The following is a 21,883-nucleotide window of genomic DNA, read 5'->3' on the forward strand; positions in this document are numbered from 1 at the left end:
CTGGAAACTTCTGAACATGAAATATTAAGGTCAAATATCACCTCTGAAGATTTTCTCTTTCTGGCCTCTGACCCCAAAAGGCTAGATATAGGTATAGATCGATATAGATCTACGGCAAGGCTTATATCATGTCTGAGTTTGTTTTTGGTGCATTAAAAAAGTCCCCAAACCTCAACTGCTTAAATTAACGATCATTTGCATCTCATGATTCAGTGGTCAGCAGTCTGGGCTGGGTGAGCTGGGTCAGCTCATCTGATCTGGGCTCTGTGCGGTTGGCTGGACTCACTCAGGGAGAGGTGGCTGGGAGGACGGGCCTCCCTCTCTCCACATGGTCCCGTATCCTCCGGGAGTCTGGCCTTGACTTGTTCTCATGGTTGCAGTCTCCTCAGAGAACAAGTGCACGTGCTGCAAAAACTCCCACGGTGTCACCTCTGATGCATTCTTCTGGAAAGTGCATCTTAAGAATACCATGACTCAAGGGGAGTGGGGCAGAGCGCTCACCTTTGATGAAAGGAGTTACAAAGGCCCCTTGGACATTTTTATCTGCTACACCCACTCCATCCCACCTGTTTATTACCTGGATACATAATCAGGTTGGGAAATCTTCACATGCCTTGTCTGGATATTAACTTTCACGTACTGGGGGCTAGCACAGAATAAACTGCTCCCTATGGGGCTGGATAAACATTCGGTTGCACGTCAGGCAATGGTTGGAGTATAAAGACGTGTGGGATGCAAGACACCCCCGCTCCCAAGGATTCCAATTCCTGGTAGAAGAGGGAAAATGGCGAGGCGAGGTTCAATGGGCCTTTTCAAACAATAGAAGAAGTACTACTCAAACAGGAAACGCCAAGCTAATTCCCTTAACTGGACACATGTCAGAAGAGCAAGCACACATCACAGCTGGTAACTGGGAAATTCAGACCAGCACTAGGTTTTGAGGGGAAGATTTGGAATCCTAAGTAACAGTTGGGAATAATTAGACGGAACCATATGAGAAGTGGCCCAAGGATAAGAAAGAAAACCTGAACGTTCAAAGAAGTAGTGGTTGCCCTCTTTGCCTGGCACAGGAGCTGGTGCCTGGGCACAGCGGAAGGCTGGAGGGCCACCTGGGAATAAGGCCGCTCGAACGTCATCTTGTCGCTGATTGAAGCTTAGAGCAGAAGAGCGTCGGGATAAATATTACATTTAGGGAGAGGAGCACAGCGGCATATGTGAAATGGACAAAAGAGAGACAGGAAGTAGAAATAAACAAGCATGACAAGGGCCTACACCTCACGCTGTCGACAAGAATAGACAAGTGGGGAGACTGACAGTTATCGAACCCCAGCTGTTCTTTAAAATGTCTTAGTTCATCTGATCCTTCAATAACCCTGTGATATAGCTGTCAACTTCACCATCAGTGGAACCGTTCCAGTTGAGGATAGTAAAGTTCAGAAAACTGAGGTAACTGGCCCAAGATCATATATCTGCTGATGGAAGAGCTGGTTCTTCTAACTCCGAGTTGAAGGTTATCTTCTGCTCTTCCTAGGATACGAAAATATTTTCCTATCAAGCTTTTATTTCACCACGAGTTTGTGCAAGGTCCTCACGGAGTGATGAGCAGGTCTCTAACATAGCAAGGCATTGCCCTGCCCTCCCTATTTCCACTCAGAGCGGAGAAGGCAATGGAAACTTCAAACAAAATGCAAGGGGATAAAGAAGAGGAGACCGAAAGGGGGAGGCTGGGCATCGACGTGTTCAGCCACTTAGCTCCATAAGCATTAAACATTCATTCACTATATATTTAGCACTTAACAAGTGCAAGCCCTAAGCAGAGTGCTGAGAAGAACAGATCAATCAAACACTATTCCAATCCTTTCAAGTAGTAGAGGAAATTGACATGTAACAAATAAGCGGCAGGACTATTGCGAGAGATGATGGAATTCTGTGCACAGAAAACCAAGAGACAAATGGCATCAAAGAAAAGCTTCACAAAGGTGTTAGACCTTGACCTGCATGTGGATAGGTAAGAAGATGGCCAAGCAGCAAGAAGGGTAAAGAAACTGTGACTGGCGTGGAGGTATACAAAGCAGGGGTCAGTGGACGCACCACCACTCCCTGCGAGACGGGAACCTCCCGGTGGAGAGGGACCGGACGCCCTGGGGCGGGGAATCTCACTGGAGGCCGTATAAAAGCGTAGGAGAGGGGGAAGCGCTAGGGTCAAACTGATAGGCGTCACATCCCAGTGTTCTCCCTGTTTGGCTTTGAACCAGTTGTTCAACTTCAGTAAGTCTTGACTTCCTCTTTTATAAAATGAAAATGGTAACAACAAACAAAACTTTCTCTCTCTCCTGACCTTTGAACCAACTGAATAATAGACAGATGTCAAACAAAAATCAACTCTGATAAATCTGGATTGGAGTAGCTCGCCTGGATTTAGAGTGGAAACAGGCTTCCTAAAACTTGCTCTTGAAGCCATATTCTGAATCCTACACAGGAGGAGAGCTGGAGCTACTTAAAGAGCACTGCGCATGAAGGACTGAAGCCTTCTCACACCCTCACAGATGCCTGCAGACCCTAAAAGTATGGTGCACAGACCAGCATTAGCACTACCTGAGAGCCTGACAGAAATGCAGAATCTCAGCCCCAGAAAAGATCTGCTGGATCAGGGCCAGAATGTTCATGAGATCTTCCAGCTGACTCCTGGGAACATTAAAGTCTGAGAAACACTGCTAGAGAGCACTGGAGACACTTGACAGGAAGATGAGAGACCCTCTCCATTCGGCCTATTAGATCCAGCCTTCCTTCTTCTGCAGAAGGAGCTGGTAAGAGATGAACAAGAGGTGGGAGGTTCTCCCTGATGCTTCTGTGAAGGGGTAGGTCCAGTCTTCCTTCTCCCATGGGAGGAGCTGGTAAGAGATGAACAAGAGGTGGGAGGTCCTCCCTGATGCCTCTGAGAAGGGGTAGATCCAGTCTTCCTTGTCCCACGGGAGGAGCAGCGAGATAGACAAGAGGTGGGAGATTCTCCCTGATGCCTCTGTGAAAGGGTAGGTCCTGCTCGGGGCAGTCAGGGATTGGGGTAAGCGGATGCTTCTTCTTATAAATACGGAGGTGGGGGAGGTGTCATGCAGCAGGACTCTCCCTGAGCATTTTTATAGAAACCCTACCACTGCCCTCCACACCAGCAACCACATGCAGCACTCCCTGCTCCCCTCCTGCTACCTTACCTTGTCTGTCTCCTCCCCTCTCCACTAGAGTGGAAGTTCCACAAGGACCTGTATGTACTTTGTTCATTACTGTTTCCCGAGTCCTTAGAACAAAGTGGCACTGGGGAGCTATAGTAGGCACTGGATGATTGTGTGTTAAATGAATGAATGTCCGTTTGAGATCCCATGGGGCATCAGGTGGAGTTGTCAAATAACTGTGTTTATAAGTCTGGAGCTCAGGGGGAAATCTGAGTTTGAGGTAAAGAACTGAGTCATCAGCTAGTGATGGGCACTGCAGCTAGGAGGCTGGTGAGTCACTAGGACAGAGTTCTGCATTTCAGGGAAAGAGAGTTTCCTTGTTCGGCTGAGGTGAGGTGCGATGCCCAGAGAAAAGGGGGCGTCATCCCTAGGGGGCCTGGCCACAGGCATAAACAGGTCACCACGAACACCATCAAATGCAGCCCCCTCTTCCTGGTTTCCTTGGTCAAAGCTAGCAACTTCTTGGAAAGATTTACAGTGTCACAAGAGGCAAAACAGCCAACAACAGCATTCATCATTTATGGAAAAACACTTTAATAATTCACTGCTTCAATTAACATTTGCCGTTAATCAAGATTTCATGTCTGAAAGCATCACACCCAAACTCAGCAGGTCGGTTTAGAATCAATTCCATCTGTCTGTCACGGAACCCAGGGGGGTGGACACAAGGAAACAAATGCCAGGCCCACCCAAAGCTAGTGGGGGGCCACCTTCCAAAGCAGGCTGCTCCTGGGAGCCAGGCACCCTATGGGGTTAGGGAAAGCAAACTCTGCCTCCCAAAGGGGCCTAGAATTTCTAAAGGAAAGGCACAGTTTTTTTCCTACATGAGAGAAGAGATTACTAACCCTTTTAGGTCTCTTTCGCACATCCATTAATTAAAGATTGTTTCACTCCAATTCTTCCTGTCCCACAAGCTGAAAAAATAATCTGTAATGGAGCAGATAGAGCCTTGTTCCCATATCTGATCATTTATAATCTGGTCCTTTGCAAACAACTGTTTCTGCCAAAAGGTAGCACTTCCTTCCAGAATAGGAAAGAAACAAGAAAGGAAGCTTTTTACCATTGATTGTCGCTATTATTTCTATTGTTCTAAGATGCATAAAATCTTATTTAAAAGTTTAACTTCAATAAACACACCTTTGTGGGATGAAAGCATATTAACCGATTATTAGACAGCAGCAAATGGTCAGAGACTCTGCTGTTTGACAGCAGGTACTTAATCTCTCTGAGCTGCAGTTTCTCCACCTACAAAGTGGAAATAACATAGTATTTAACTCAGAAGCTTGTTGTAAGCAGTAAATTTCATTTACTGCAAAAGCTCTGGGCCTATGATTTGTCTCTTGGGAAACCCTAAAACATTTTAACTAAGTGTAGCAGGTAAGGCACCTCGTACCCTCACGGAATGAAGGTGAGTATATAATCTCCTTTATGTTTTTCAATTACTCACTTCAGCTGTTTCATTCATTTAACAAAAACTTATTGAACGACTATTTTGTCCTAAGCATTATTCCAGGAGCTGGGGATCCATTCAAAATCCCCACTCCCATGGAGCCTGCAGTCTAGTCCTGGAAGAAATACTAAACGAATTCATTCATAACCAGACTTTCACTCCATGATTCACTCATCTGTCTCCACTCCCTCCCAGCCCCCACCAACTATACCATAACCAGCAGCTAGCTTAGATTAGAGGTGACAGATAGGTAGGTAGGTAGATTAAAATAATTTAGAAAATACTAGACCATAGTAAATGCTAAATTGAAAGTATCAGAATGATGGCAGCAGGGACCACATTCAGCTGGGTTCCAAGAAAACCTCCCTGATGCTCTGAGGCGGAAGCTGCGGAGCCAGGAAAAGGGCAGTGCAGGCCAAGGGAACAGCCTGGGCCAAGGCCCTGCCCTGGGAATGACCCTGAAATGGAAAGTCATGTGGCTCCAGGGCAGAAGGCAAGGGGGAGAGCGAGTGGTGGGAGAAGGCGCTGGGATCGGTGGGAGTCAGGCCTTTGAGGGCCCTGCAGGCGGGACTGATTTTACTTGAAGCAGGACATCAAACCACTGGAGCGCTTTAGCAGGGGCATAACAAGGTCGATTTATGTTTTAAAAGTTAACTCTATGAAGAGAGTGAATATTACAGGGAGGGAGCTGAGACAGGAGTCAGGAGGCACTTAAGCCAGGAAAGTAATGCCTGCGGCTTAAACTAGCCTCACAGGAACAGACGTCAGGAAAAGCAGATGAATTCACTTAGATTTTACAGGCAGAATTCTTAGAGCTAATTGAGAGAATGGAAATAGGGGAAGAGAAAACAGAAATCCAAGAGCTTTGGCTTGAGCATCTTTGAGAAATACAGCCTCTCCCCACCGAAACCCGCACCAGACCCAAAAGGGCAAGAACACCGGGGTTCACTCAGTTTGAGGGGATCCATTCGGCTCCTGCAAATACATGAAGGAAACCAGGACCGTCCCACGACCTCTGCTCATCTGCCACCAGCTGCTGCACATCCCAGCGCCGGGGTCACAGTCCGAAGGCCGCTGGTCTACAGCAGCGGCGGTGATCTCTATAAAGGCCCTTCCCATTTGCAGCCATGCCTCCTCCGTGGATCCCAAGCTTAGGACACGGGCAGCCTTCTTCCCCAAGTTCCACCCTGCTGGGACGGCTGCACCTGCAGCATAAGCCAGCCTCAACCGCAGCCTGAGGCAGAGCCCCGCGCCCTCGAGTCCACATGCGACACTCTTGGCCTCAGCCCACACTCACCCACGGAGAGCTCCTGTTTGGGGTCTTTTGTGTCATGTCCAGCCCTGCGCCTCATGTTTGGACTCTAGGAGCTTTCTGATCAATGATATTCCTTATGCAAATCATTTCACGTCCTCCTCTGAGTTCAGGACACCATGAAGACACGACCATAGCTTTTGCTTAGCTGCATAAAGAGAGGAAAATCTCCTTTTAAACCTAGTTCCAGGGCCAGGTAAGCCTACCAGTCATATATTTAAATAAATAACCATCCAAATGTTCTGCTCACAATTAGGGAAGTTTTCCCAACTGCCATTTTCATCAGTCAGAACAGAAGACGGCCATAGAGCCACATTTCCTACTTCAAAAGTTACCTACTTATCCAGGCAAAATTAAACTTACATTTCTCCCCTAAAAAGTGTGTGTGTGTGTGTGTGTGTGTAAAATAAAGTAGTATTACTCTGAAAAATACTAGTATTGGATGAGCTAAATCAAATACGGAGACTGACAATCCCCCAGGGACATAATCTGTCTTGGTGGCAGGTGGGAAGAATGTCATTTTGAGGTGAGAAGAACTGATGCTCAGATTAATTGCAGCAGGCAGCATCCACACTGCACGGCAAAGAAAGAGCCTTTTAAAGGAGTGTGGTTCCTTCTGCGAAGCATCTGGCAGGGCTCTGAGCCTGGCAAACGCTCCTAACGCAATAATGGTGAGGTTTACTGCTCCAAGATGGACAAGGCCCAGGGTCAGGCAGATACAAATTCCTTTCTCCTGAAACAGAGTCTAAGGAAACAATATAAAATGGGACAAAGATATGAGCCCACAGCTGTCCTCTGAATTATAAGAATAAGTCAAATGTCCGATATTTGGACAGTGATCAAAGAAGTGATGGCCAGCCCATCGAGTGGGGCTGACACTATTGAGATGATGGCCAAGGAAGTTTTTAGTGACATCGGACAATTACGTTCATTTTCAAATAAAAAACGCAAGATATTACTTTATATATATAACGTGAATTTCAGCTATGTAGAATTTCACTGAAAAAAGATCTGGGAAGGAATACATAAAAAAAGTCATCCGTAGTTGCTATAAAATGCCTGGATTATATACTATTGTGCTATTTTCACACTTTTTGTAATGACACTATGCTTTTATAAATAGAAAAAAACAAAACAGCAACAAATAATATTGATTCACATGAAAAGGAATCAAGATTCTTTGGAATAGTGGCTGAATTCAAGTTTAGGGAATGAAATTTGTAAGATGGGCCTGCACGTTTTGTTGGTACCCGAACAAGGAGACCTCCAGGGATGGTTGGAATGGAACATGTCAGAAGAACACAAAGCCAACCTGAACGGGCTCCCATGGGCCAAACAAGACACAATTTGAGTTTCAAAAAGAAAACAAATAACTGCAAGTCATTAAAACATTAATTACGTTAAATACTTTAGAAACAGTGCTTGAGTTTATAATGTTGTGAAAATAAAAATCACTGATCATCTTTGGAAGTTGTGAGGGGACGGAATTATTATGAAGAAAACTGGGAAATAAAGAGAAGTAATGAAGCATTTATTCCGGTTTTTCTATACAAACTATACCTTAGAGCAGTGTTTCTCAAACTGTGGTCCCTGGAGCAGCAGTGTCACCTAAAAACTTATTCAAAAGGTAAAATCCCAACCTCACATTAGACTGAATCAAAATTCTGGGGATGAGCCTGAGCCTGAGAGGGTTAAGAGTAGGCTCGCTGATTATTAGGTCAAACTCGGACTCTTTTGTTCTTGTTCTGTTATTTTCTCACCAACTACGAGGCTCTGGTGGCCCTTTCCTTAAAAAAATATATATATATAAGAATCCAGATTCTTACCCTCCTACACCGTTGGTGGGAATGTAGGTTGGTGCAACCGCTATGGAGAACAGTGTGGAGGTACCTTGGAAAACAAACTATGGAACCGCCTTATGACCTAGCAATCCCCACCCCTAAGCATATATCCAGATGACACCATAATTCCAAAGGATACATGCACCCCAATGCTCACTGCAGCACTATTTGCAATGGCCAAGACACGGAAGCAACCTAAACACCCATTAACGGAGGACTGGAAAAAGATGTGGAACGTATATAAAACGGAATATTTGTTACTTGGCCATAAAAAAGAATGAAATGATGCCATTTGCAGCAACATGGATGGACCCAGAGACTCTCATCCTGAGTGAAGGAAGTCAGAGAAAGGTAGCATCACGTGATATCACTAATGTGTGGAGTCTAATAAAATGATAGAAAAAGAACTTATTCACAAAACGGAAACAGACTCAAAGATTTCGAAACCAAACTTGTGGCTACCAAAGGGGAAACGCTGGGGGGAGGGGCTGACTGGGAGGTTGGCCTTGGGACACACACACTGCTACACACAGAATGGGTTGGAAACAAGGACCCACTGCATGGCTCGGGGAAATCTCTTCGGTCCTCTGTGACGGCCTCTATGGGGGAAGGCGAGAAAAAGCATGGATACATATGCCCATATATGTGGCGGATTCACTCTGCTGTACATCTGAAACTGACCCACCAGTGCATCATTGCAAATCGTCTGCACGCCAATAAAACTGGCTGAGAAAAAATCCCAGAGTCTTGTGTGGGTTCGAGCGGAAGAGGCTAGGTGGGCATGTCAGCCTGCTTTCTACAAGGATGGATAGGTCAACCTGCCCCGCCAGACCGTCTCTCACCTGGGGACCACACGAGCAGGGGCCAAAGTCTTACCTAGTCTAGTCCTGCTCCTTCTTTGGCCATTGTCTCAGTGCATAAAACCGCCCCCAAACTGTACCAAGATTACACGATATCACAAGTCAATTCCTTCCAACCAGTAAGTAAAGAATTACAAGCCCCTTTAAATTGTTCCGGAGCTTAAAGTAAGGTTACAGAGCTGATCGAACACTGATAGCAAAATTGGACAAAGACGGCACTAATAGTGTACTACCGACTAGTATTGCGTATAAATAAGGATTCAAAACCCCTACGTTGGGAAAAACAGGCAAAATCTGAACAATGTGGAGCTGAATTAATAGTAATTTACCAACGTTAGAGCCTCATGTGACAAATGCAGCTTAGTAACTAAGCTATCAATCATAGGGGATGCTGGATAAGGGGTATATGGGAACTTTCTGGGGTAGCTTTGAAACTTTCCTGCAAACATAGTATTTTTTATAAATTTTAAAGTTTATTTAAAAAATTTAAAACGTCCTTAAAAGTTAGCCATCCCACTCCTGCTTGAGAAGGGCTCAAGTGCATGCTCGGACACAAGAACAAGTGAAATACTCTGAGAGGATCCTAGGAGAGTGTCTCTTACAGACGCCATCAGACCTGTTAGACCTCCCCTTGACCGTGGTTGAAACCGGGGGGCGGGGGTACTCTGATGTTTCCTTCCTGGATTCTAACTACCCTTGACACTTTCTAAACCTCACATTTTAAGACACAGGCCAAAAAACAGAGTGGGCAGTAACTAGTCATCATATGCAACCTTGGAGGCACGGAGATACTTCCTCAAAGGATCACACACTTGTTGACGGCAACTTCTGAATATACCTAGTCTCACGGCAACTCGGCACAAGAGAAAGCTTCCCCAAAGTGGTCCACACTCTACCTTCCAGAAAGTCAAATCCACCCAGCAGACGCCAGGTTCCACAAGCCTGGAAAGACAGCACGGGCCGTCTTACCTACTCTGCAGCCCCCACACTTACGGCGGCGGACCAAGACGAAGGGGCAGGAGCAAGACGCAAGAGCTGTACCCTGAAGTGCGGACGGCCCTCTGCTCTGAGCAGCAGGGGCCGCTTCCACTTTGCACAGTGACTGTGCTACACGTCATCCCACGGACCTCCGCAGATAACATCAAATGCCAGAATGTTTTGGGCTGTAAGTCTGGCCTGGTGCCCTACGATTGATTCTATCTATAACATACATGCTTAAGTCAAAAAGAGACTTGACAGACACCTGACAGTTTGTAGGACAACAACCGTGGGTTACATAAAAGACCTTCCACCATCCATAGGACTGGCGAGTAAGGGCACCATTTCAAGTTTCCTCCTCACTGACGATAGGCTCCAAGACCAATGCCTTAATCCTCTTTCATCACTGAATTCTCAGTGCTAGGCAAAGTCCTTTTTTTAATTACTCAATGAATTTATTACATTTACAGTTGTACAATGATCGTCACAACCCAATTTTATAGGATTTCCATCCACAACACCAGCTCATCCCCCTACACCCCAAACTGTCTCCTTCGGAAACCATAAGTTTTTCAAAGTCTGTGAGTCAGCATCCGTTCTGCAAAGAAGTTCAATCTGTCCTTTTTTCAGAGTCCACATGTCAGTGATAGCATTTGATGTTGGTGTCTCACTGACTGACTGACTTCACTTAGCATGATAATTTCTAGGTCCATCCATGTTGCTAAAAACGCCGTGATTTCGTTCTTTTTAATGGCTGAGTCACATTCCATTGTGTATATGCACCACATCTTCTTGATCCACTCCTCTGTTGATGGATATTTAGGTTGTTTCCATGTCTTGGCTGTTGCAAATAGTGCTGCAATGAACATCGGAGTACATGAGTCTTTGCGAGTCATGGTTTTCTCTGGATAGATGCCCAGGAGTGGGATTGCTGGATCAAATGGGAGTTCTATGTTTAGTTTTCTGAGGCATCTCCACACTGTTCTCCACAGTGGTTTCACCAGTTAACAGTCCCACCAACAGTGTCCTAGGGTTCCTTTTCCTCCACACCCTCTCTAGCACTTATTGCTTGTCGACTTTTGGATGATGGCCATTCTGGCTGGTGTAAGGTGGTACCTCATCATGGTTTTGATTTGCATTTCTCTAATAATGAGTGATGCTGAACATCTTTTCATGTGTTTTTTGGCCATCTGCATGTCTTCTTTGGAGAACTGTCTGTTTAGATCTTCTGCCCATTTTTTGATGGGGTTGTTGGTTTTCTTTGGTATTGAGAGGTAGGAGGTGTTTATAAATTTTGGAGATGAATCCCTTGTCAGTCAATTCATTTGCAAAGATTTTCTACCATTCTGTGAGTTGTCTTTTCATTTTGTTTAGGGTTTCCTATGCTGTTCAGAAACTTTTAAGTTTAATTAAGTCCCATTTGTTTATTTTTGTTTTTATTGTCATTACTCTATGAGGTGGGTCTGAGAAGATGTTGCTGTTGTTAAGATGTCTAAGAGTGGTTGGCCTGTTTTCCTCTAAAAGTTTTATAGTATCTGGTCTTATATCTAGGTATTTAATCCATTTTGAGTTTATTTTTGTGTATGGTGTTACGGAGTGTTCTAATTTCATTATTCTACATGTGGCTGTCCAGTTTTCCCAGCACCACTTATTGAACAGGCTGTCTTTTCTCCATTGTATATTCTTAGGCAAAGTTCTTTACACATAATGTGTTTAATAAAAGGTGTTGAAGGTATTTACTTAATTTAGTTTCCTCAGTTGGCGCTCCTGGACAGAAAATGCATTGAGATCAATGTTACAATAAACTGTGTCCTTGAGCCATATAATTTCCCCTGGTGAATGAACACCTGAACATATGGGTATGATCATAGTTGGGTGAGCTCGTCTTCTGAAAGTCTTGATCTGCTGAAATCTGATGTACACGACGGAAAGGCGCTATCCAGCCATGAGCTCCTCTTAAGAGCAGCTTCTAGGGTATCTTGGCCTGAAATTAACAAGATTCTAAGCTGCATAGTTTTTTTTTTTTTTAATAAATTAGAACAGGTGTGAATTTCTCCAGGATTCTACTTCTTCAGATGATTAGTGACCCCGGGAAAATGTTTCCATGGAGGCACATTCAGAAAAAGGTCAGATTTGGGAGAGAGGAGTCTACCAATTAGGACCTAAGACATCAAAGGACCATGAAGTGGCCTAACTGGTTCGTCAGAGGGCCTCCGCTGGATCAGACTCTGGCCCCTAAACCACCCGCCACCGTGTTGGCTCACAGAGGCACCGGCGATCTGAGCAGGGAACTTCCTTCCACCAGCCCCGGCCGTCGGTGTGAGAGCGAACCACCCCATTGTTCCATCAGGTGCAGGCAGCGTTTATTCTGGGTCTGCTCTTTAATCCTCCGTGAGCCATCCACATGTGTAAGGCCTCTGGTCTATTATCGGAGTGTCATCTTTTCACTTTTCAAAATAGCTTCTCTCTGGAGCCAGAAAGCTTAAATAGGGCACGGAGTGCTAAGCAGCTCCCGTTCCTGTGTGGGAATGGCAAGCCATCTGTGTAGCAGCCCAAAGGGAGAAGCAAAGCTGGAGTCCCTCCGTCTGACCGAGGGGTGCTGCGACGCCACCTGCAGCTCCTGTTCCAGAGACACTGGCCCACGTTCTAATCCGGTAAAGGGGGAGAGGGTGGCGGGCGGGCAAATGATACCCACTGCTGCCACGAACAAATTCTACAACAGGAATCAACACTTGGTTTCTTCTCTAGCCAGACTAGTGCTAGAATCAGAAGTTTCTGGGCTCAATTCATTACCACACCATGAAGGAAGATTTCTTCTGAATCCTGTCACTGGACTTGAAAGAGAAGCACAGGTTCATTTTCCTAGGACATCTGCCTCATGAGTGAGGATTCATACGCGCTTTTTCATTTCACGATCACCTAAGCCCCTAAACGCTGAATCCTTGGTCAAGAAGAAAACAATGAAATGTTATGTTCTCATTTTCTTACACTGATGCACGTAGACACGTTCAGGTCACAAAGGGGGCCATTCTATCAGTCTCCTGGTGGTGTATTTTCACTGAAAGGAAGGAAATATCTGTCTCGTTCCCGCTGACACTGGCGAGGAGGTCAACGCCAGAACTAGTGCTGGGTTCTTCACAGGGGTACAACAGTCAGCTGCCGAAACGGCTGCAAGTGGGCAACATGAGACAGTGAGAAAAGGCCACGTCTTAGGGAGATTAATGGCCAAAATCAGGAACATCTCATCGCAGTATTCCACATACCCTACCATCCAATCCACAGCAAATCCTTTTGGCTATACCTTTAAAAGATATTCAGAATCGCATGGCTTCTTCCTACCTTTGCCATTACGGCCTGGTCCAAGCCGCCATCCACTCTCGCCCAGAAAATTCTAACAGAGTCCTAAGTGCTCTCTCTTACAATTTTACCTGCCCCACCCAAGCCTATTCTCCACATGAAAGTGCAAATTACCCTTTAAAACATGCCAGGAGATGGCACTTCCTTGCTCAAAACCCGTCACGAGTTGTATTTTCAGACTAAGGCCGAAGTTTTGACCATGGCTTCGAAGAGCCCCTGTCCTATGCGCCTCTGGCCTCATAACTACTGTGACCTTACCTCTTAGCAGTCTTGTGTCACTCACTCTGTTCCAGCTTTCCTACTGGCATTTCCCTCTAATGAGGTCTTCAGACCACATACCAGCAGGCTCTCACCCTACATTCTTTCCAATCTCTGTCCAAGTGTCACATTATTAGAGAAGACTGCCCTGAAAAAAAAAAAAAAATGAGGTTGCAGGTTCGATCCCTGGCCTCGCCCAGTAGATCAATGATCTGGCACTGCCACGAGCTGTGGTGTAGGTCACAGATGCGGCTGGGATCTAGCATTGCTGTGTCTATGATGTAGGCTGGAGGGTACAGCTCTGATTAGACCCCTAGCCTGGGAACCTCCATATGCCTCAGGTGCGGCCCTAAAAAGACAAAAAAAAAAAAAGTATTCTTGTTAACGTGGTAAAAAAGAAAGAGAGAGAAGACTGCCCTGGTCCCACCACATAACATCGTAACCGAGTGCTCCTCCTCTCTTGGGGCCTGATGTATTTTATTTTTCTCTTGGGGCCTGATGTATTTTATTTTTCTCCACAGCACTACTGTAAACCACAGCTATGTATCTAGAAAGATACAGGTTTGTTTACATTTTCTCTCCACACTACAACCACTCCCAGAAGTTAAGTTCCATTAGGACGAGATCTTTGTTGTACTCATTGGTGTATCCCCAGCACCTAGGACAGAGTCCGGCACATAAGAGACACTCAATCACACATTTGGCATTTTATTCAGAGAGATGTGACACAATTATAACCAAGAGACAAAGCTAAGGACCTGAAACCCAGTGAACACGGCGACAGAATAAGGACCAGAAGCTAGTGCCGAATCCAGAAGAGGGGTGCGTGGGTCCCGGAGACTGAACTCCGCTTTTATCTCCCGGCAGATGTCTGATGTGGGGTAAATCAACTTGACTTGAAGCCCGACTGTAGGAGGAGCACGAAGCTGGCAGTTTGGGGGACCTAGTCATTCCCCTTGGGGAATCATCCCAGTTCCTGATCCCCGGCCGCTGCTCCATTCTCTGGAAATCCTCGAGCTCCCAGGGAGACTGGGTTGTGCCGTCTTCACTCTGTGTTTCCAGCGTGTGACCTGGGGCCAGGCAGAGGCCCCAAGGACCATGTGTCCGGATCCCCTCTGAGAACTGCTGGAAGGAGGGATTTGAGGCCTGAGTCTGGAGATAGGCTGGGGGCTCTCTGATGCTCCACCTGCGCTCTGCCCCTCTTCCCTCGCTCTAGACTCCCTGTGCCCCTTCCCAGCCTAAGCGTATACCCTGAAAGACAAGACAGAATCAGGTCAGGACTGAGACGTCTACTTTCTACTTGTCCCCTTAAGTATGACAGTACAGTCTTCAAGCAGGACCTGTTCTTTCCTAAAACAGGATTTGTTCTACTATAGCCTGTGGCTAAAAATAAAACCTCCACTTCTTTGCCCCAAAGCATTTTTTGCAATTTAGCATGCTTGAATGTCATTTTTCTGGACACAGTTCTTGTATGTCTTATCATTGTTCTTCATGTCCATTGTCTTCATATAAATTGTTTATCAAGTTGATTCTCAGTCAATACTGTATGCCAGCCTTGGTCACGTGCTCTTCTTTCATCTTCGAATTATCCTTCAGTGGCTGCTGATCAGACAGCTCCCTCCACAGTGACCTTGACTTCCTTTTCTCCCCTGCTAGTATATTTTGTACTTCTTAAATCAGAATGTTCCAATTCTTTTAAAGCCAACCTTCCATCTAAGCCTCGCATTGTGGAACTGGGACCGTCTTTTCTTCTCATCTTTACAGCATCTGGCATTTGCCAGATCTACTGCTATCCTTTCCTTCTTTCTCAGTGTTCACAGCACCCACAAACTCCTTCTCAGTGGTTAGACTTAGGCCTCTGTCAAGGTGCTCCAGGAAAACAGAAGCAGCAGGATAGAGAGAGAGAGAGAGAGAGAGAGAGAGAGAGAGAGAGAGAGAGAGAGAGAGAGAGATTGATTATAAGAAACTGGCTCAAGTGATTCTGGAGACCAGGAGGCCCTAGATCTGCAGGCAGCAAGGGCTGATGGTGTGGTTCCAGTCCAAAAGCCAGTAGGCTGAGACCCAAGAAGAGCTGATGTTTCGGTTTGAACTGGAAGTTAGGAAAAGACCAATGTCCTGGTTCAAACCATTAGGCAGGAGGAGTCCCCTCTTACTCGGGAGGGTCAGTCTTTTTGTTCTATTGGAGCCTTCAACTGATTGGATAAGGCCCACCCACATTAGCAGGGGCGTGGGGAGCAATCCGTTTTACTCAGTCTACTGATTCGGATATTAATCTCATGGAAATGCAGCCTCACAGACACACCAAGAGCAATGTTTGACCAAGTATCTGGGCATCTCCTGGCCACGTTGACACATACAATTAACCATCACAGGCCCTTAGTTGCCAGGTCCTTCGGTTCTTTCTTTACTTCCGGAAAATAAAATTTCGGAGCGGAACCAAGGTCCTTCTAGACTCTGCTTTCAATCAGAGGTTTCGCAGATATCTAGTTACTTCTTCGTTCCTTTCACGATGACATCCTATCTCTGCCAGGGGTAGGCTCTGCACGAAGAATGCCTCATTCGGTCACTTGTTCCGCAAGCACAGATGTTGTACTGATGACCTGTTTTGCGGCAGGCGTCGTGCCGGGAATCATCTGCTCCTTCCGTCTCACCCCGTGGCCTGTGGGCATCCACGATGATTCAGCTCTGCTCTCCTGAAGGCTTCACCGCCAGCCTCTGGGAAGATCCACTCTCAGTCCCTGTGTTCTTGGCAAGTACATACCTTCCTACATGAGCAGTATTTTTCTCACTTCCCCGTCAGATTGATTATTTATTTGCACGTTGTTTCAGTTTATAATTCACAGGCAAAGCTAGCAGTTTACTCACAGCAAAGTGAATGCAGGTGGCACAGGAAGTGACAATCTGGAAGCAGATTCCCTCGCAGGCAGAGAGACAGAACGACACGCTCTCGGCCGACAGTGGTTGTCAAGCAAGGGCCACAATTCACGGTGTCTCAGGAACACTGAGGGTTTGGCAAAAGGACAGCTCTGAAAGAGCTGCTGGGCCAACGGAGATGGAGTGGAGTATGGAGAACCGACAGGAGGCGGGACTCTGAAGGCCCGGGAGAGGGTGCCAGCGCCGGGAGGTCTGTGTGGAGCCTGCCGGCCTGAAGTTCAAGGACAGGATCACAAGAACGGGCAAGAAGAAGGCCTGACCTCGGAGGTTCAGGCACAGGCTTTTAAGCCAGAGTCCCCGGTTTTACATCACGTCAGAGCTGAAAAATCTTGGCAAATTATTTAATCTTTCTTTACCCTGTTTTTTTTTCTTCTTTTTTCATCTGTGAAGTGGAAAAACTAACAGTCCTCACTCCACAGGACTGCTGTGAAGTTGAACTGAATATAAATGAATACACGTAAATGAGAACACGTAAAGCCTAGCACGGAGTAAGCGTGTCACTTTAGTTCTCGTTACTTTACAGGTTGTCTAAATAGGAACTAATGCAGGAGACTAACTATAGGAAGTAAGTGGGGGTGAGAATTGTTAAGGGTTTTCAAGGGTGAAAGTTGGATAGACCATGTTTCCATCAGCAAAGGAGGCAGAATGGCTGTGACGTAGTCATGAATGTGGGAGTCGCCCTGGTGCACCGGCCGGGCCGAGAAGGCCTGGACGAGCAGATGGCCTTACAGATACCCGTGACCTTATAAGCAGTTCTCACGGAATCTCGGATGGAGTCAGAAGCGCCCCAGCTTTGGGGATTCATGCAGGACAGGCTTGAAATGGTGTTTGACATTTTTTTACCTACAATTAGTGATTTTCATTTGGAAACATACCCCATACAAAAGCACATATGACACACATATAGACTAATAATAAGACCTATACTTGTATATCGACCAACCAACATAAAACATAAAACATGTCCAGAACCTTTGAAGCCCCCATGTACTCTTCTCCACGCATAACCCCTTCCCTTCCCCCATAAGTGACCACTACCTGGGCTTTCTCATAGATTTTTACCACCTGCACCTCACGTCCCTAAACAGATCTATTCTGTTTTCCCAGTCTTTGAATTGTAGGTGCATAGACTCTCCTGTAATTGGCACGTTCTTCTTGGCACCGTCTTTGAGATTCCCCCCCGCCCCCCCGGCCCCCGTTACTGCACGTACCTGTGATCTTTCATTTTTATTTTGGCTAGTTGTTGTTAATTAATAAAAGTTTAGAGTCACTCGGAAAACATACACATTTTGAAACTGTGGATACTTAATGACATAGCTTTAAAATACACACGACAAAATTTATTGAAACGACAAGGGAAAAGGCCACGAGACCACTATCCCAGGGGGAGATTTTCCTCTAACTCTATTAAGACCAAGGTCGAGCAGAGGAAAGAAGTCAGCAAGAACAGAAGAGGCAGAAACAGACAAAGCATGGGAAGCAGGGAAGAACTGGAGAGCGGTCACGGGAAGCAGCGTCAAGAGAACGTGCGTGCTTTAGAGTGAGGTTATGAAACGCAAGCATCACCAGAACGGCCCTCTTCTCCATGCCTCTCACCGCCCAGGAACAGCCCCTTAAGGAGAAGCTGAAACTTTCAAAGTTGCTTCCCAAGCCTCCTCTTCATCCTTCTTGCTAAAGAAACACTGTCTGGAATAGTTGCGTCCAGACCGTTAACTGGGTCACAGTTACCGGTGACAAAGGGCCGCAGATTCAAAGCCTGCCCATCTATCGGGCTGCTCGCCTCACTTTCCACCTCAACAAAACAGCAAGTGACCCAAGGGCCCTCTATCCTGGTACATGGACACTTTTGAGGTCGAGGCTTTGGGCTTCTAAAAAAGAGCATGAACTAGTGCTCCGTCTGAAACTGTGTCCCCCAGCGCAACTTACAAGAACCCTCAGCATTGGAGCTCAGGGCCCACGCCTAGGAAATAAGTCATATTTTGCTCCCTACTTTTCATTATTCCTCATAAGCAGATTTTTCACAATGTGTAGCTACTGTCTGGTGTTCCATTTGGTTATTCCTCGGTCTCCTGAAAACAGTAACCCTTCAGCTTACCAAATGCCATCCTTTTTTTCTGATAAGGACACATTCCTTATTCCGAGATTTCTCCCTCAGATGCTGCCTTGCTTGCAGGGGAATCGACCCGATTGGGCAACGTGCGCTGTGCAGTTTCTTCTGCATCTCTGCCTTCTCTGGGCACCTTTCTCCACACTCCGAACTCCTGACCAGACTTGAATTATTCAGGTCATTAGAACCTGTACTTTATTTACCATCTGTAGCATTTCCCCGTATCTCTGGGAACTCTCCCTCCTCCCAGTGAGTAAAAGAGCAGAGGCAATAGAGGCATTCTTCTCAAACCCCTTTACTTCCCATAAAACAGAATGACCATCCTGCTTTTAATATACACAGAGAACCCGCCCCTACATGGGAACCACTCACCTGATACCGTACGTGTGTAACCCGGTTATCAGGCAGGGTGTTTGCCATTCGGACGAGGCGGCTAAACTTCTCGGCCCGCCGCACTTGGGTCTCTAGAGAGGGAGCTGAGGCCAAGCCTCACCTGGAAGGCATACCTTGTGTCAGTACCATGAGGAATGAGCCCATTTCTTTACAGACTGAAAATCAGAATTGAAGAAGTAGACAATATACATGCAAAAGATGCAGGCACAGCAGAGACAAAAAATCTCTCGTAGTTCACACTGAGAAGGGACAAGGTTTTTACGGAGTTCAGGGCTGAGGGACAGAACAAGGCAGTCAATTAAAACGGGTGCACGGAGCCTGGCGAGGAATGAGGAGGGAAGGAACACAGCTGAGATGTCGGTGAATTGGGCGGACAGAGAAATCTTAACTAACAGGATGCGACGGGACTGGGTCCTCCCGGACTTTGTGAAATGAAATGCTTCGCCATCTCGCCTACTTACTAACACTCTCGACGCGTCTCCTGAGCATCTAGCAAAGTCTCTGGGAGTCTCAGTCTGCCTCGGATCTGCTGAGAACAGCGGCCTGGTCGTCCCAGGCCCAGAGGGATGAAGCTGGATGGAGAGAGTCCTCCGAAGAGTGGCTGAAACTCAAGAGACAGGGTCAACACTGTTTTTAAGCAGCCCCTCCAATCCTAGCAATTTTTCCTCCAGAGATAAAACCACACTAAGCATGGGTTTTGCTTTACTTAATGGGGTTACATTTTTTAAAAAAAACTTAGTTCAAACAGGAAGAAAAGCATAACATACGTTTTTCACATGACCTGATCTTGGCCTTCCCCCACGGCCACTAGTATGAGTGAAGCCCCTGCGTTCCTGAGCTCCTGACCTGTGACCGGCCTCGGCCTCCTCCTCCATCCCCTTCCAGAACTGAGGCTCCGTCACATGCCTGGGAAGCTCATTTTTGGAGTGAATTCCCTAAACGAGTCCCCACACTGGGAAACTTCCTCCACGATCAGACCTTCCAGATGTCAAAAACATGCCCAGAAGCCTCCAAATATCATTTGCTTTGTATCCTTCACATGATGCTTTGTCTACACGTTAAGACACGATTCCTTTGTCACTGGATGGTCACACGAAACACCTCTGGGGAGTCAATACTGTGACCCTTAAGGGCACATACTCAAGTTTTACAATGGGAACCCTGTTGTTTATCAATATTCGACATGTAAAGAGGAGACAACGCACGGCCCACACACGGACGGCACCACTATCAGCAACTTAACACACCAAACTGGACGTTGTTATTTCATAAACCTTGATGCAAAACAAACACACGAAGCTGGTTCAGGAGCTGGAACGGCTCGCAAAGCTCCTTCGCCAGCCCTGCCTCTCTCTGTGGTTTGGGGGCCCAGTGTCTTGGGGTGGGGAAGGCGCCTTCTTCTAGAACCGTGCTCTCCTTTGCGGCGGTGCAGGAAGGAAGATCTTGTGACCCAGAGGGGCGTGGACAGTTCTGGCAGGAGGAACACGGGGGGCGTGTTAACGCCTCATCATACCGGCTTTCCTGGCCAGCCCCGGCAGGGACTGTCCCCTCCAGCCCCATCTGGGACGAGGAAGGCCGGGACGTGACAAGAGGTCTGTGTCACCCGATCATTCCCAAGCAAGACTCCCTCGAGGTCTAACGACACCAGACAGGAAGTGATCATCCCTCCAGGAGACCTGGGTTCATACAACACCCGCAGGTGTTCGGGGGTTGGGGGGGGGAGGATGCAGAGAGAGCCTGGAGAGGGCGGTGAGCCCTCCGGCGAGGCTGAATGAGGGAGACAATGGCCCGGAAGACCTCTTGGAAAGGACCACGTTGCCAGTAACTGCTTTAAACCTCTAAACACACTGTGCACGGAGTGAGTCGGGGAGGGAAAGATACCGCGCAGAAGCCTTCCGGTTCCAGATGGCGAACTGAGCAATCCCTAAACCCCACTAAAATCATAGTCAAATAACACTTTTAAAATGGTATAAACAACCACCAGCAAAGAGGACACCAGCGGGGAAGGTGAGGATGCAATCATCGCACAGAGGGAAGACTTCACCTTGCCTCTGAGAGCAGGTGGAAAAGCGCTCAGCCAAGAAACACACTGGAGGGCGTCATAGCCTGAGCAGAGCTACAAGGCACCACAGAGAAGGAGAAACGCTTTTCCTCAGAAGGCGAGGGTCAGAAGTGAGGTTGCAAACAAAAAGATTAACTGAAGATCTGGGTGCAGAACAGGCTCGTCCGGCCCTCACTGCTGTCGGAAGAGTGCAGGCGGCCCGGCCTTCATCACCAGGAAAAATCCCTAAAGAAGTTACAAGAAATATTAGGGGGTAGGTGCCGAATGAGACTCTACTGTCAAAAAAGTTAGGCACTCTTTCCTTCCTAAGAACTCATTTTAAGGAGACCCCTCCAGCGGACGAGCTCACTCGCCTACACGGGACTCGGGGTCAGGCCTCCCCTTCTCTCCTAACTCGGGGCAGGTCCCCACTTCTGCGTAGCAGATCTCTCCCAAACTCACAGACACCGATTCTCTCCCAGGGTTCCTGAGCGTCGGAAACTCAGAAGCGGCTTCGTGGGGCGGTTCTGGCCCAGGGCTCTGGCGAGGGTCCGGATCTGGCGGGGCTCTGCCCATCTGACGGCCTGACGGAGCCGGAGGACCCCTTCCAGGCGCACTGGTGTGGCTGCGCGCCAGGCCCGACTCCCTTGCTCTGTGGGCTCGCAGGTCACAGCGTCAGCTTCCTCCGGAGAGACTAAGCCAAGGGAAAGGGCACAGCAGGAAGCGACGAGTCGCAGTGCCTCTCATGCCCGAACCTGTGCCACGGCAAACCGCGTCCACCCACTCCACTCGTCGCACAGACCAGCCTTCCCATCACAAGACAGGAACCACACGAGGACAAGCATACCAGAAGGGGACGTCCCTGGACACCGCCTTGGCAGCTGGCTACCACAGAGGCCAAACAAGGAGCCCCGGACGTGCGGGGCAAACCTGAAGCACCAAGGACCAAAGATCGGACGCAAGGCGGCGTCCAGATAGTTCACGAGGGAATCACCAGAGCTCTTAGAACCACACTGGCAGAAGCCCGGATCCGTACCTTGGATCTTACAAGCAGCACGAAGGCAGTGCGCCAAGACGACGATGGAGGGTGCGAAAGAAGGGGATGCTGGAAACAGTGCGCCTGAG

The 21,883-nt window shown here is 47.3% G+C and overlaps 1 protein-coding gene across 27 annotated transcripts in view; it reads right to left on the reverse strand.

The window, feature by feature from the left end:
- The window catches only part of SYT9 (synaptotagmin 9), a 345,167-nt gene that overhangs the window by 274,499 nt on the left and 48,785 nt on the right, over positions 1–21,883 (reverse strand). For 5 of the 27 annotated variants that reach the window (XM_084974926.1, XM_084974931.1, XM_084974914.1 and 2 more), the window contains exons 1-4: positions 19,179–19,346; positions 18,697–18,817; positions 13,284–13,431; positions 5,975–6,137 (exon numbers count right to left, since the gene is read on the reverse strand). The exons of 5 other annotated variants lie outside the window; for them this stretch is intronic. In XM_084974926.1, the coding sequence (XP_084831052.1) occupies positions 5,975–6,029 (55 nt within the window). In that variant the 5' untranslated portion in view covers positions 6,030–6,137; positions 13,284–13,431; positions 18,697–18,817; positions 19,179–19,346. Of the gene's footprint in view, positions 1–5,974; positions 6,138–13,283; positions 13,432–18,312; positions 18,488–18,696; positions 18,818–19,178; positions 19,347–21,883 lie in introns of those variants that run through there. 17 more of the 27 variants (XM_084974929.1, XM_084974920.1, XM_084974918.1 and 14 more) reach the window with 9 other exon arrangements.

This window comes from Sus scrofa, chromosome 9 (assembly GCF_054392235.1).
Source record: "Sus scrofa isolate SSC_HxYL_T2T_F1_AM1 chromosome 9, Sscrofa_HxYL_maternal_Yorkshire_Landrace_v2.0, whole genome shotgun sequence".
In the NCBI taxonomy this organism is placed as follows: domain Eukaryota; kingdom Metazoa; phylum Chordata; class Mammalia; order Artiodactyla; family Suidae; genus Sus; species Sus scrofa.